At 33.5% G+C, this 14864-nt stretch overlaps 1 protein-coding gene across 4 annotated transcripts in view; it reads right to left on the bottom strand.

Moving 5' to 3' along the window:
• Nkain2 (sodium/potassium transporting ATPase interacting 2) overlaps positions 1-14864 on the bottom strand; it is a 957495-nt gene that overhangs the window by 439656 nt on the left and 502975 nt on the right. For all 4 annotated transcript variants that reach the window (XM_047559156.1, XM_047559155.1, XM_047559153.1 and 1 more), the window contains one exon: positions 9971-10051. In XM_047559156.1, coding sequence (XP_047415112.1) covers positions 9971-10051 — 81 coding nt within the window. The remainder of the gene's footprint in view (positions 1-9970; positions 10052-14864) is intronic.

The following is a 14864-nucleotide window of genomic DNA, read 5'->3' on the forward strand; positions in this document are numbered from 1 at the left end:
GTAAAGTTTAAATACAGAGCAGAATAGAGTAGGCTTGTTAACATATGAAAGGCATAGGAAATAGTTACTTATTTGCTCTTTCTTTGTCAAATAACTCCACATGCTAGAAGGAGAAAAAATGATTTATTTCACTATTTAATATCACTTGAGTTGAAGTTTTATATAATATCTCCCACTTCATCAAAGTATCAACTGTCCTGAAGTGAATCTGCAGGCAAAGACATCCATAGTCTGTCCTCTAAAGCTTATTTGACAACTGCCGAACCCAATTAGGTTTGCACAGGAGTTGCAAGGGTCATGTTTGGGGGTGATTTTGATAAGGTCATCGGAAACCTTGTCAAAGACCGAGAGCACAATAGGGACTGGTATTGGACCACATTCAGTTGAACATAAATTTTAAGGTAAATTCTGAAACTATTTCAGGATCTAAGAGCCCATTTAACAGGTAATTCAAATGTAAACTAGATAATCCAAGGTTTTACAAAAATCTCAGAGGTTTTCAATAGTTTCTAAATTTTATGTTGAATATTTCTAAACTTAAACCATGGCACTCTTCATGCAAATATATCTGGTATTTAAGATTGCTCTGTATATGTACAATAAATCCATAAAAGCATAGCTTTTAAAAACTGGGCACAGAATAAAATATACTGTTCTAGAATAATCTTCATAGAGTAGGCTTTGAAGACAAACAAGGATGTCAATTACTCAGGCCATTTATCATTTTCCTTTTGAGCAGGGAATATCATGGGATATTAGTTTCTGAACTTTTATTTTTTCATACTTTTTTCAGACTTTTCCTTGCGAGTTAATAACATCCTCATTGCTTCATAGAGAACTAGTGTTGTTTTAGTGGGAACACAGAAAAGAAATAGTTTGTACTTGATTTTTTTTTTTTTAATTTCCAAAAGAGTTTCTCAAAGTCCATTTCAGAAAAAAACTAGCTTTGAAGTCAAATTTTTTGACTTATAAAACAAAAAGTTACTGAGAAAGAAAGGCTGTGTAGGAAAACCTGCACACAGTTTACTTTTTAATAACAGATTGGAAACGATAGATGAAACCATTCAAGGACATTTCTAGAGAAAACAGAGCAGGAGGATGGACAGTAGTCAGGTAGGGCATGCCTTTGAATTGGCAGCAGGTCAGCATGTGATAGCTGAGTCAACATTCTCAGGCTGTCACAGTGACTTTTGCCAGCAGCATGAAGACTCCTGGGAGGCAAATTTGGAGACCATTCTGTTACTCTATCAAGTGGCTCAGATTGTCCATTCCTTATATGGAAGGTCCTACTTTCAATAATGAAGATGATTCCTAAGCTCCACCAGAGAGAGACTAGGAATCTTGACATAGAGGCATTTAGATGGGGTATTAACAACAGGGAGCGTTATCAAATAAAGAAAGTAGAAGTTAAAGCAGTTACTAGAACAATAGAACTTGTAGATACCATCTATATTTTGGTGGGGACAGCGGAATTGTGACATGGTTTACACTGTTTTTTTTTTTTATTGTAAACAAATGGGATACATGTTGTTTCTCTGTACATGGAGTAAAGGCATACCATTTGTGTAATCATAAATTTACATAGGGTAATGTTGTTTGATTCATTCTGTTATTTTTTCCCTTCCCCCCACCCCTCCCACCCCTCTGTACAGTCCTTCCTTCCTCCATTCTTGCCCCCCTCCTTAACCCTAACCCTAAACCTAACCCTAACCCTAACGTTAACCCCTCTCACCCCCCATTATATGTCATCATCCGCTTATCAGCGAGATCATTTGTCCTTTGGTTTTTTGAGATTGGCTTATCTCACTTAGCCTGATATTCTCCAATTTCATCCATTTGCCTGCAAATGCCATAATTTTAATAAGAGTAAGGAAGGCTGATATCAAAGTGAGAATTTTTCAACAGAATTGCAGTTTTCAACCAAAGTGGTACCAAGCATCCAATAGATTCATTACCCTGAGAATGGGGTTCCTCAGCTTCTGGGGATTCAATTATAATAATAAAAAATAATAATAATAAATTTGCGTGGCAAACTCCATTTTGGAGTCAGATCCACCTTAAAGGGAATGTCTGTGGATATTTCTGAAAGGGATTTTGCTGCACAAAGGAAGAATACACATGATGTGGGTTTTAAAGAATGAATTTAAGCACGAATTCTCCTCAGAACTTTGGCTTATCTATTTGGTTGCTTTGCTTGATATCTTGGTTGGAGTTAGTACTAAGTGATAAATGAAGTGATAAATCTGTTCATGCACATATACCAAGTTCTAGTTAGGATACCTGCTTCAAAAGATGGTCAGAAATCAAGAACTCTCCTTGGGCCTGTGAGAAGGCTCCCTGTAATCTAATCCTTGAACTCACAGTGTGTTCTATGCATAAATGAGAATGTCAATAGGTAGAATTTTTTGTTATGGATGAAAGGCCTGGGCCTCCAATGAGGACTGTTAACATGCCTAGCATTTCTCCAAAGGAATCAGAACCCATATTTTAAAAATATCTCCAGGTGATTCATGTGATCAGGTTTAGAAAGCACTATTCTAGGGAGCCTGCTGTTTGATTAACTTCCCTGTGCTTGATATCAACACAGGATGATGGACCAATCCTGCAAGCCACACATCCCATTCCACTCTCCATGTAATGGTGGAGTGGAAATGAAGGACCCCCAGCAGTTGTATTTGTGGATCTGGACAATTACTGAAATCCACTTTATTGCTATTTGGTTTCGTTCCAGTGACCATTGTTAACATGCCTGGCATTTCTCTCAGTCTCAGGAATGAATAAAACATAAACCCTATATTGAAGAAGGGACAGTTGAGCAAATACATAATTAGAATATATTGATAAGTGGAACTTGTTTCCTTTGTTTCATGTTGTATTAAGTTGGTTTATTTATAAATGACTATAACTTCTTAATTGATTCTGTAGTTCCTTTCTACTATGTGGTGGCCCAGGGGCAGACATTTTCCTCAACAGTGATAATAACACAAGAACCCTTTAGGAAGTGGAAGGTTAGAAGGAAATAAGAAATGTAATATATATTATAATACAGTGAAAATAATACCATGTAATTATTTGTAAAGATTTCGGGAGACGTTACGCATTTGTATTTATTGTTATTTATGTAACAAAGTAAAAAATATAACACAATTTTTATAAAGTGTTAGGAAGGTTTTTAGTATTTCTTCTCATACAGACTTTCTGATAATTAGTTGTCTTAGTTCTTGGTGTCTGAAAATGATTTTATTTTACCTTACTTATTCTATTTTTCAGGGTATAAAATTGTAGCTTGGCCTTTCTGAAGTGCTTTTAGGTGTCATTCATTTGTCTTCTAGATTCATCATTTCTGTTGAAGAGCCAATTCTTGTTCCTGTTTCTCTGAAGGCAATGTGTCTCCTGTTTTCAGTGTTTTTAAGATTTTTATCTTTGTTCTGAAACAGTCCTACTCATGTCTACCTGTATGTACTTTTCTTGATACTTATTCCACTTGACATATGGCAGCAATCTTAACTTTTTGGAATGATGTATTTACACAGTTTTGGAAAATTATCTGTCATTTTCACTCTAGATATTGCTTCAGTCCAATTATATCTTTTCTCTCCTTTTGGGAATTCAATTATTTGTACGTTGAAACTTTCACTAAGCCCTGTATGTTTCTGACATCCTTTACTATTTTTTGAATTCTTTTTGTTATGTTCTTTAATCTCTCCCTGTACTTCAATTTGGATATTTTCTATCAGCTCATTTTCATACTGACCAATCTTATCTTTTACATTCTTGGATCTACTATTAAATTCACCTAGTGAGTTCTTATTTTTAAGTATATTTTTTAGTTCTCCCTGTACTTCAACTTGGATATTTTCTATCAGCTTATCTTCACACTGACCAATCTTATCTTTTACATTCTTGGATCTACTATTAAATTCACCTAGTGAGTTCTTATTTTTAAGTATATTTTTTAGTTTTTGAGTTTCCATTTGACTCTTCATATAGATCTCAACTCTTAGAGGATAAATCTTCATCTTTCAATATATTCTCTAGTTTTTACTTTGATTCTCTTCAATATGTTGTATTTTCTGAAGTCCTTATCAGATAATTAAAATATCTAAATTATTTGTTGGTTCATTTCAATTGTTCATTATTTTCCTCTACTTTCAATTATGAGTTCTTTTAGCATGTGTAGCTATTTTCGATTGTCTGATATGCACATAAATAAACCATAAAGGCCTGAGATATGCTGTCTTTCTCCTGAGATGTCTGTCCTTTCCTCAACTAGACAGATAAAGTGATGGATAATCAACTTACTTCAATCAAGGACAAAACTTGAGTTGAATCTGGACCTCAGCCTGGTAATGTTTGATCTGTTTTTAGTTTTTCCCTGGCTCCCTCTCCAGGTATTTGCAATGGCAAATCTAATTTATCCTATATGGTTCCTCTCCTATCTTCAATCTTATTTTACCAGACCAATAAAAATTTTTCACTATATTTCTTCAGAATCTTTTCATTTATATTTTTAGCTTTGTACAGAATTCACCGAATGCCCTAAAAGAAAAATTGTCCATATGTTTGAGTCTGCTTCCCTCAAAGCTGTGCCAATTTATAAATTCCCCAGAAATAGTCCTCTATGGGTTCAAAGCCTGAATTCCAAGCCTTTGACCTCTCCTAAAATCAGCACATGCCTCAAGGGAACAGCATCTTAAAAGGTCAGCTCATCCCTTTGGAGCACACCTTTCCAGAGTAGCCATTCCTTCAACAGATCCCTGCTGTGTTCTGCTTGTTGGTGTCTGAAGTTTACAATACAACATATACACATACACATGCATGCTCACCCACACAAACAACATCTTATATGATACAAATATATATTTCTTGCTTCATCACGTGGTCAGTTCAAAGATATTTTTAAACACTTTTCCCTTTTAAATTCATTTTTCAGTGAATTTTGCTCTTTTTCTTTTTTTAGTATGAAGTGAATTTATAAAGTTGGATTCCTTGGAGAGGATGATAAATCCTTTTAGACATGTTGAATTTAAGGTGACAATGGAACTGACATGACACCAGCAGGAAGCTGGAGGTGTGGGACTTGAACATAGCAACAAGGTCAGGGCCGAAGATACAAATCTGGTAGACATGGGTGTAAAGATGATAGTTTAGATTATGACAGTTGGTGTCATTTTCAGGTAAAAGAACGCAACCAGAGAGGTAAAAAGTTTCAAGGACCCTATTTCTCACATAGAAGGAGAAAATAAAAACAAAGAAGAGAGATTTTAAACACTAAAAAAAAATAAAAATAAAAAAATAAGCACTACCTTTCAATGAATCATCAAGAAAAAGTAAAAGAGGTTATGTTTGAATAAATGACAATAGGAAGTTTCATTTATAGATTTAGGAAAAAATCATATTTAACTCTATACACTAAATGAAAAACTACTTGAATAGTTGGAAATTAAAAATTTCAAAATTATCCTAAATATGTTAGTAATAGTTAACTGAAGTATTCTTAAACTATGTACACTTTACAGTAAGGAAAACAAAGTACGAACATATAAATCCAATGTATTATCTTCTTGAGACTTGTTGAATTTACTCTTAGTTATCATGGGTCTTCTTTAATAGTAATTGAATAGATTTTTTTAATTATTGAAAAATAGTATTGATTCAAATAAAACATGATTATAACAGATTTCTCTCCATACCACCATATTTCATATAGGGTTATAAAAGCATTTTTTGATATAAGCCTAGCTTTCATTGAGCAGAAAAATATCCAAATATAGGATACCTCTCTAAGTGAATAATTCATTTTGTTACAGGAGAAATAAAGCTGAGATTGTTGTAATACAACATTATTCCACATCCTGCTCTAGCTGGTTTTAAGAATTTGTTCCCTATAGTTTACAGGGTATGACAGGTTTTATCCTTCCCCTGTCTCTTACAGTCTCAAGGGAACAGTTTCATTCCCCAAAGCTTTAACAGGCCACATTCTTTTGCCTTTTAAATAGCAAAGTTTAAAAGTAATTTACATCGAGATATCTGAAGCAACCATCAAAATTATGAAAATAGGTCAGCTTTCTAGAAGTTGCTTTCAAATGTTTCATCTTGAAGTGTACATACTACTGGATGTAAATACTTTTGGCTCTCCTTGATGAGGTAAGTTTCTCAGGTATAATGAAACCTGATATGTACCTATGTCCTACTCTACAAACTAAACTAAAAACAAATTTAGCTCTTTGAAGTGTAAACTAATTCTTTGAGGTTAGAAGTTTATTGTTTTATTTCTCAAAATGATACATTATTCACTAAAGGTAATCCATACTTCATAAAAATAGAAACTGAGATCTCAAAAGAGTCATTTGAAGAAAAGTGTTAGAAAATAATTTCAACCTGAAAAATTTACAGCTTTATTAAATCTAATAAAATAATATTTTTTGTAAATAATCAGAAAGTCACTAAGATTTTTGCTTATGTATTACTATTGAAAAAGTTATTTCATTTTCCCAGGCAGTTAATCTAATAGATAAATTACCATATTATATGTGTTTTCCCCTAATTACTATGTATTTTGAAGTTAAACATTACTACACAGCAAATGGTATACCTTTCCTCTTTTCAAAGTTATTGAATGTGGTTAATGGCTGGGATTAATTTCCATTTTTCTCTACTGAATACGTGAACAAGAGAATCAAAACTGCCCACAATAATTGAACAAAGCAATATTATTTATGTGAGGAATTCTCAAAACTATTAATACAATAGCCCATACGACATTTAGTGTTAAAAGGCAATTGTAAGCCTGGAATGGTGGCATATGCCTATAATGCCAGCAACCCTAGAGATTGAGGCAGGAGGAACACAAGTTCAAAGCCAGTCTCAGCAACTCAGAGAGGCCCTAAGCAATTTAGCAAGACTCTTTCTCAAAATAAAACATAAAAAGGGCTGGGGATGTGGCTCAGTGGTTAAGTGCCTCTGGGTTAAATCTCTGGTACCCACCACCCCAAAAAGGCTTTCGTTAACAAATTAGCAGACAGTTTGAGATAAAGACAAATTTGATCTTGGTTTCCTTAACAGGCCATCCATTAAAATACCAACCCAGGAGGTAACACATTGAGGGATGCTTTGGCATGTTTTTGATGCTAATATCTACACTAATAAAAATAATGTGTAAATAATTAATATGCAATGTGTATTTTTTGTTGCCCTCATGTATCATGTTATATTCCCATTATTTTGTTAATTTCACTGAGATAAAACTACTTGCAAAGCAGTTTCTCTGGTGAAGAAAAACAATATGAATTTTATTTTTAAAAAAAATTCATTTTATTTTTTTCCTTAGAGCTTTAGATCGGAAAGACATAAAAAATAAAATACATTAATTAAAATTTTATAATAAGGTTGGATTTCCATAGGGTTTTCAGTGAAGAAGATATACTAAAAATAGAGTCAATATGCAAAAAGAATACTGAAAACCAAACAGGTTAGTCCTGTGTATCAGAACATATGTGTATCAAAATCATTTCATTATAATACATAGTTTATTTAGAAAATGCAGAAATGGTACTGTGGAAAATGGCAACACAAAGTTCTAAACTCTAAATAGGTAGCTAGAAGTTGCCTAATGTTTTGTTACATTTTATCACTTCTTGCCAATATTTGTTATGAAGCAGTTACCTATTTACAAAATATGAAAATCAATGCACTTCTCTCACATTTATAAGGGTGGTGGAATTTCCTCTCTGAGTCTATTTGTCATATTTATCCCTAAGCCTCAAACTAGCTGACCCTTTCAAACGGTAGAAACACTATTTTATTTTCCTGGTGGGTTGAAGTAAACAATCATTTGTATTCCATAATCTAAGTATTAGAAGTTTCCGGAGTGCCGTTTTGGAGTTTTCATATATCTGTATATTTTTCAATCACCATTGCTTCCCTCTGGCATTATAATACTTGAAAAATGTGGGGAAGTTGCAACTAAAGAATTAAATGGTATAAATACACTTTTCTCAGACCCTTTGAGGAGCAAAGGGAAGAAAAACGCAGCACAGATAACTGTATGACTTTGCCCTTTATGGTTTTACTTTAGATTATTTGTTAAAAGAAAATTATTAAATTTTCATGTGCTCTGCAGAGCCTAGCCTTGGTGTATAAGATGAAAAGAAAAGGAAATATTATTAACTCCTTCACTGCCAAGGAATAGATGTCATCTGCCTGCCAGCACTGGGAGAAGTCATGGTCCTTTGGACTGCACCTCTCTGGAACCCTAATGTTGTAGGACGTGTCCTCACTGTGATTCCAGTGCTCCTGTTGGAAGTTAGGAGATCCCAAGCTGCCTTCTGTTCCTGCAGTCATCACGTGGCACAGGGAGCACAATTACAGAACATTTGTGCAACCAGTTTGACTCAAATCTCTATTTTTTATATTAAATAAACTCTCTGATCTGCTGCATTGTTTTACTCAGCCAGTATGCCTAAATACCTTCTTACAATTTTATAAATAGGAAATATCATTAAAAGTCTTTGCAGTGTGAAATTTCTTTGAAGCATGCAGATTACGGAGCAGCAAAGACATGTATATTGGGTGAGGAATTCGAGTCCTCAAGGAGACCTGTCTCTTTTTCTGCACAGAGGCAAACATGATGGTAAGCAGCCCTTTATCTGTGCTCAATTGCTTTCTACTCTGGCTCTCCACCTTCCTGGAAGGACTGCCTGCCACCAGGAGTGTGGAGGAACATGTCCTATCAGAATGACAGAAATGCCATCCATCAGGTCAAATTTTATAGGCCATGGGGAGGACTCATCCAAAATCTGATCCTAAAACTTCATGTTTCTGAAGCCTTGGTTCTCTCTCATACCATAATGTCACTATTTTATCACATTCTTTGGTTCTTTGTCAGTGAGTCAAAATAAATCAAGACTATTTATACTTGATTTAAAATCACATATCACAGTTGAATAATAAATGAAAATCACCAAAAAATGCTGAGTGCTTTCTTAAACTCTGGAATGCTAGGTTGTAAATGTGTATTTCCCTTTGTCATTCCCCCTTCTTTACCCTGCCAGAGTATGTGGTCCTGCAGAGGTAGTTTGTAGCAACTTTTCTTTTCTTTTCTTCTTTCTTTTCTTTTCCTTCCCTCTCTTCCTTCCTTCATCCCTCCCTTCTTTCCTTCCTTAAATCTTTTAGCCTTCTAAAGCATGTGCTCATCTCTGAGTTTTAAAATGGTCAGCATCTTTGTAGGGGTCTTCCACTTTAATAAGGAGTAAGTAAAAGAACATTTTACAATTTCTGTCATTCAAAGTTGATAAGAAGTACAAGTTTGAAACTCTCTCAAGAATCAAGATCTACTACAACCTAGAAGAGATGACCTCAGTTAACTTATCTGCCACCAACTGTATTGCAAAAGAAGGATAGTGATTCTGAAATCTGAAAACTACATTATCTTAGTAGTAAATACATTCTTGTTAAATAGAAATACAAATTTAAAATGCAACTTTAAGTCTATTTAAGAATTAAGTCTTTATTTTACTCATTTTGTAATAAATTATAGCCCTCTGGTAAAATCTTTACTCAATTAAATCCCCTTAATTGTTTGAGTTACTACATTACAATCTGGGCTCAATCAGGAAAATGTTTAGCATAATAATAAGAAAACTGATTCCAAAAATCATCAACTTTTGACTCTGAAAAAAATCCTACTTAGCTTCAAAAATCTCTCACCAGTAAATGTTTATAAAAGCACACTGCATGATCACTATAATAATCAATATTCCACACTAGTTTTCCTTAAAAACACCAAAGCACAGTTTTGTAATACACCAAACATATATCTGATAATGGAAATGCAGAGATATAAATCAGTACACCTTCATTACCTTCCTGACAGGTGGATCTAGGTAACAAGAGCAGGGTGAGACTGCCCCCATTAGGAAGAGACTTGTTATCACACTACTGATGATGGGTAAATCCGGTGGTGCATTACCTTTGAAAGGTCCCCAGCCTCCAGATAGAAGCAGATAACAAACACGTTCCAGGTAACCCAGAGGACTAGCCAGACAGCATACTGTAGAAAACCAAGACAGAAGTAACATGAAATTAGTTTGGAATCTGCTGCGTAAGATTTACAAAGAATTTGAAATTCTGTACTCCCAATTCAAAGATTCAGTGGAAATATTAGATATTGCTTCTTTCCAAGGAACAGAATTAGATATACTTTTTTTCTCTCTGTTGATTTCCTTTCACTGTTATGGAATCTTATAAATTATAGCTCAAAGTTGCTGAAGGACAATTTTTAGGTTTTAAGACAAAAGAATTAGCCCACATTTCTGGTTTAAAGGTGAATGATATCAGTTTCTAGATACATAAAATAATGACTGCTCCAAAAGACCCATTGAATACATTAAAAATAAAACCCTCATATTTTCATCCAATAAAATTGTCCTCATAGAGGATAATGTAGGACCTTTCTCTTTTTCTAGGGTTCCCTTCAAATAAGTCCTGAATCTAATCAGCTTTATATCCTTGGTATCTCCTTTTCACTTCTCTATTCACATTCTCACTTTATTCTCTCATAATCTTCCACAACAGGGGTCATCTGTCAACCATGTCCTCCTTTCTTTTGCTGTCTAGTTAGTGTAACTTCTTTAGGGATGACACATCTTCTTGCCAAGTCATAGTTTGGATGATTCATTCATTCAACTAATCAGTATGAAGAACCTAGAGGACAACATACTTCCAAAACCCTGAAAATAAAAGTCCAAGTCAAGGGATAGGTTAAAAAATATGGTAATCATACAGGAATTATAAAGAGGCATTTAGTCAGAGAAGAGGAAGGAAGATGGGAAGAGTGCATAGACTATCCTGGAAAAAAATCACGTGCATTTAACAGAAGGGATAAAACACCTCAAAGAAACGAATCAAGCTAAATTCAGATTTAACCAAATGAAGTGGAGGTTAGGTTGGTGGTGGGAGGTTCCTGTCAAGAAAGGAAATAGCAGGTATGATTTTCTAAAAAACATGAAACAAGATAGTATCATGTCACTTCCTGCTAAATAAATGCCCATGATTTCCATTCTTTCCATGGTGAGTTTAAAATCTTTATTTTATGGTTTAAGAACCGTGATCTTGTACCATGTTATCTTTTGAACCACGTTTCTGTTAATGTGTTGAGTAATCCTGGATTCCAGACACATTGATTACTTCCTATCCATGTACTTAGAGAGCAATTTCCCAGCCCTTTGCTTTTTTTGTATATTATTCCTTTATCCTTGACTAATTTTTCTTTCCTTTAGATAGTCTTCTTACCACCTATCAATATTTTATTTTTCCTCAAAGATCATTTCAAGTATCAACTCCTGATTTGCACTCAGTCAGAAATGATTGGACCCCATGTAGTTTGTGAATAGACTTTGCTTGCCCTAATTTTATTGCAAATGTCTTATATACAATTATTTGCATGTATTCTCCAATTTACAATGATAATCTCCTTGAGAAAAAAAAGAACTTTTTAAAAAAAACTGTGTTCATATCCCTAAGTTTCCCAATTAGTACACTGGGCAAAATATATACTCAGGAAACAGTTTTTTAATCCAATGAATCAGTGAATAGCAACCTGGAAAGGTAGTGTCAGGAATAAGAGCTCTATGATGTGATTATGTAATAATAAATTGCGACTTAGCTGTTTTTCAAAGGTGATGGGTTTATCAAAATGCTGAATAGGTGCACTGCTTTGTAGAGCATGATGTGAAAGCCAAACTAAGTGGTCCAAGACAACAGAAGGGATCAGAGAGGCTGTTTGAGGTGAGGACTGGGAACTGGAGACAGGCTCAGGAAACTGAGCAGATTGCAGCAAAAGAGGAACTTCAGTTAGAGAGCAAAGATCAGATGAGACATTTAGGTTAGCTCAATATTGTAAAGAATATTCATCTCACTATAATTAAAAAATTTAAAAACCACATTTTGCTGTTTCCAAATTTAGATTTCGGTTTTAAAACTATAGTAATGGTTCTTGCTTTAAACGTTAACAGGGTGAGGTTTCAGTCATTAAATTTCAGAGAGAGAGAGAGAGAGAAAGAGAGAGATGGTGGTAGAGAAGGTAGAGAATCAAGCAAACAGGCAGATTGTAACGTTTTATAATGTCCTTTGTTCATAAGGACACATGTTCCCTACCTTATTTTCAATGGAGAGCTAAAGAACACTGTGTACTAAAAAATGATGCAACAGGACAGTAAAATATTTGGTAGGAACTGAAGAAAATCTCTAATACACATATCAAATATTCCTGAAATTTTGTTATTGGCAGGCATGCTTCCTAATGTAGCAGTAAAGAATGTCAATGCTGCAGCCTTTCTATTTCACAACTGGAATTGTGTAGTAAGCTCATTAAATGTTAAACTGATATCTGCTTCCATGTAGTATGCATGGTATACTAACTATCTCAATGATATGTATTAAATAATGAAATAAGAACACAGAATCTTCATTCAGATTAATTTAGGCATCCTTTATACTTAGTTAATAACATTTATGTATAAATGTTGATGTAAATTATACTTGGTATGTTTACAAATCAAGCTAAAATGTAATGTTTTAGTAAAATTAATAACTTTGTGGAATGATAAGTAAGGTAATGGGTCACCTACAAATAAAAAGCATAAAAAGATTAAGAATTTGGACTCTAATGTCTGGTTTTGTCAGTTAGGAATTCTGTAGCTCTATTCAAGTCAAGGGGTCACATTATACTTCAGTTTCCTCAAAGATAAAACAGTTTACTAATAGTAACCTCACATGACTTAAAAAGGAGAATAAAGATGAGATGTGTGAGAATGTTCAGTACTTGAGTTCTCAATATATGTTGCCCTTTTATTACAATGATTATATTATCATCTGTCCTTGTTAGAATAGGATAGTAATAATCCTATAAATTTTATTCCCTAGTACACTAAAATATATATTTCCTATATAAACTTATATAATACATTGTTTCAAGTAATTGAACTTGGGACCTAGGCTTATTCCTTAATGCAACCAACTCTCTTCTTGAACTACAGCTTTTTAAATATATATTAATGCCATTATTGATAGCCATATGGAACTTGTGAAACAAACTTCTTTTTCATTTAATGTCATTAAAACAATACTTTGCTATTTCTGCTTTAGCATACCACGTATTAGAAAGCATTTTTCTATCTTCTTTTCTGAGTTGCCTTTTTCACAGTATTTATTGGTCATGATTTTGCACTCCTGTTTTATCCTTTTTTGCCCCAGAAGCAAATGCAGAGAAGGAGCAGAGTAAAAGTTTCTTCACTGTCTTTGCATTTACTTGCACTTTTTTATTTTCCTTTTATATTTTATTACAAACCAGTTAGCCCCACCTTTTACTACACATCAACATAGCCTTGTAAAAGGAGAATCATCACATTTAATAGTATGGTTCCCTTAGTAAAAATGGAAAGCCGCACTAATGCTGTGGAGGGCTATTATGGACTTACAATTTTCTCAAAGGCAACTTTTTATCTATTTTAACTTTATCTCATTTAACTTATTAACTGTCTCGCTTAATTTTCTTTGACATCCTTTCTTCTTCCTCCAAATGTAATTGTATTATTCTTTCTTGTACTTGCTTTTCTGTTTTCACTGGCTAGTATTTATCTGAACCAATATCTTCCAAATGGATTTTTCTTAGTTGCCTAAATATTGATAAAGATTTTGCAATCCCTTGTAATTTGACCTATGAGTTGTCTATAAACCATACTCTTCTTAAAAATCATACTCTTCACACTCTTCTTAAAAATAGTCATCATAATTATTTTGAGCATAAAGATCTGTACTACCTTCTTTCCAGTTGCTCCAGTTAGTAGAAGTGAAATAATTGACAGTTGTTCAGTTTGAGTATAATTGGAAAGGAAGGTCTGCCCAGGAGAGGTAGCCTAACGGGATAACAAAGTATCTCACTTGCTATCTATCATCTAACTTGTAGTTTTCTGCTAAAAACTAAACTTGCTGGAACCTTATTTTTTTTCTTGTGGAAAAAAATCTTATGTTCTATGTTTCAGATAGAAACTTTCAGATATTATCTGCAGTGAGAGACAAATTTCATTGTATGATGAAATTCACGTTGAGGCACCAACTAAACTATTTGAGAAACTGATTCAAAATGAACTTCGAGCTACATATTTTAAACTATCATTTGAAAAAGGTAATAGAATCATCATGGTTTCCCTGTTGTATATTTTAAAAGCTAAAATTTGTATGTTTTAAGAATTATATAGTAGTTTTACTGTTGTATATTTGTATGTGTAGCAAGCCTATAAGATATATGTGCATATTATGATAATGAGTGATAAGAAAAGATTCTCCTTTTAACTGCTGAAAGGGTAAATTTGCTCCATTGTCATATGTTTATCACTAGTTGTGATTAGAAATGGAATAAAAAATAGTGCTATTTTTAGCCAGTCAGAAAATAATTTAAAATTCATACTTACTGATCTTTTTGGTTTTTGAAATCCTAGTTTAAAAATTCTAATAAAAGTATTTTTTCTAAATTTTAACAAAAGTTTTTTTCCTATGTTGAAGTTATTTAAGTAGCTCAGTAACACAAATAAAATTGCCTCCAATACTGGTTATGTAAGTATTTCAGGATCATATGTAACATGTATTATAATGCATTAAAAACTGAGATTCATAGGGGCTGGGGAGATAGCTCAGTTGGTAGAGTGTTTGCCTTGCAAGCACAAGGCCCTGGGTTTGATCCCACGCACCACAAAAAAGAAAAAAAAAAAAAAAAAAAAAAAAAAGGAAAAAAAAAACTGAGATTCTTCAGTTTGAGGCTTTTTGTATAATACAATTAACACTGATTTTTTTTTTTATTCTATTGC

Source organism: Sciurus carolinensis, chromosome 7, assembly GCF_902686445.1.
Source record: "Sciurus carolinensis chromosome 7, mSciCar1.2, whole genome shotgun sequence".
Classification (NCBI taxonomy): domain Eukaryota; kingdom Metazoa; phylum Chordata; class Mammalia; order Rodentia; family Sciuridae; genus Sciurus; species Sciurus carolinensis.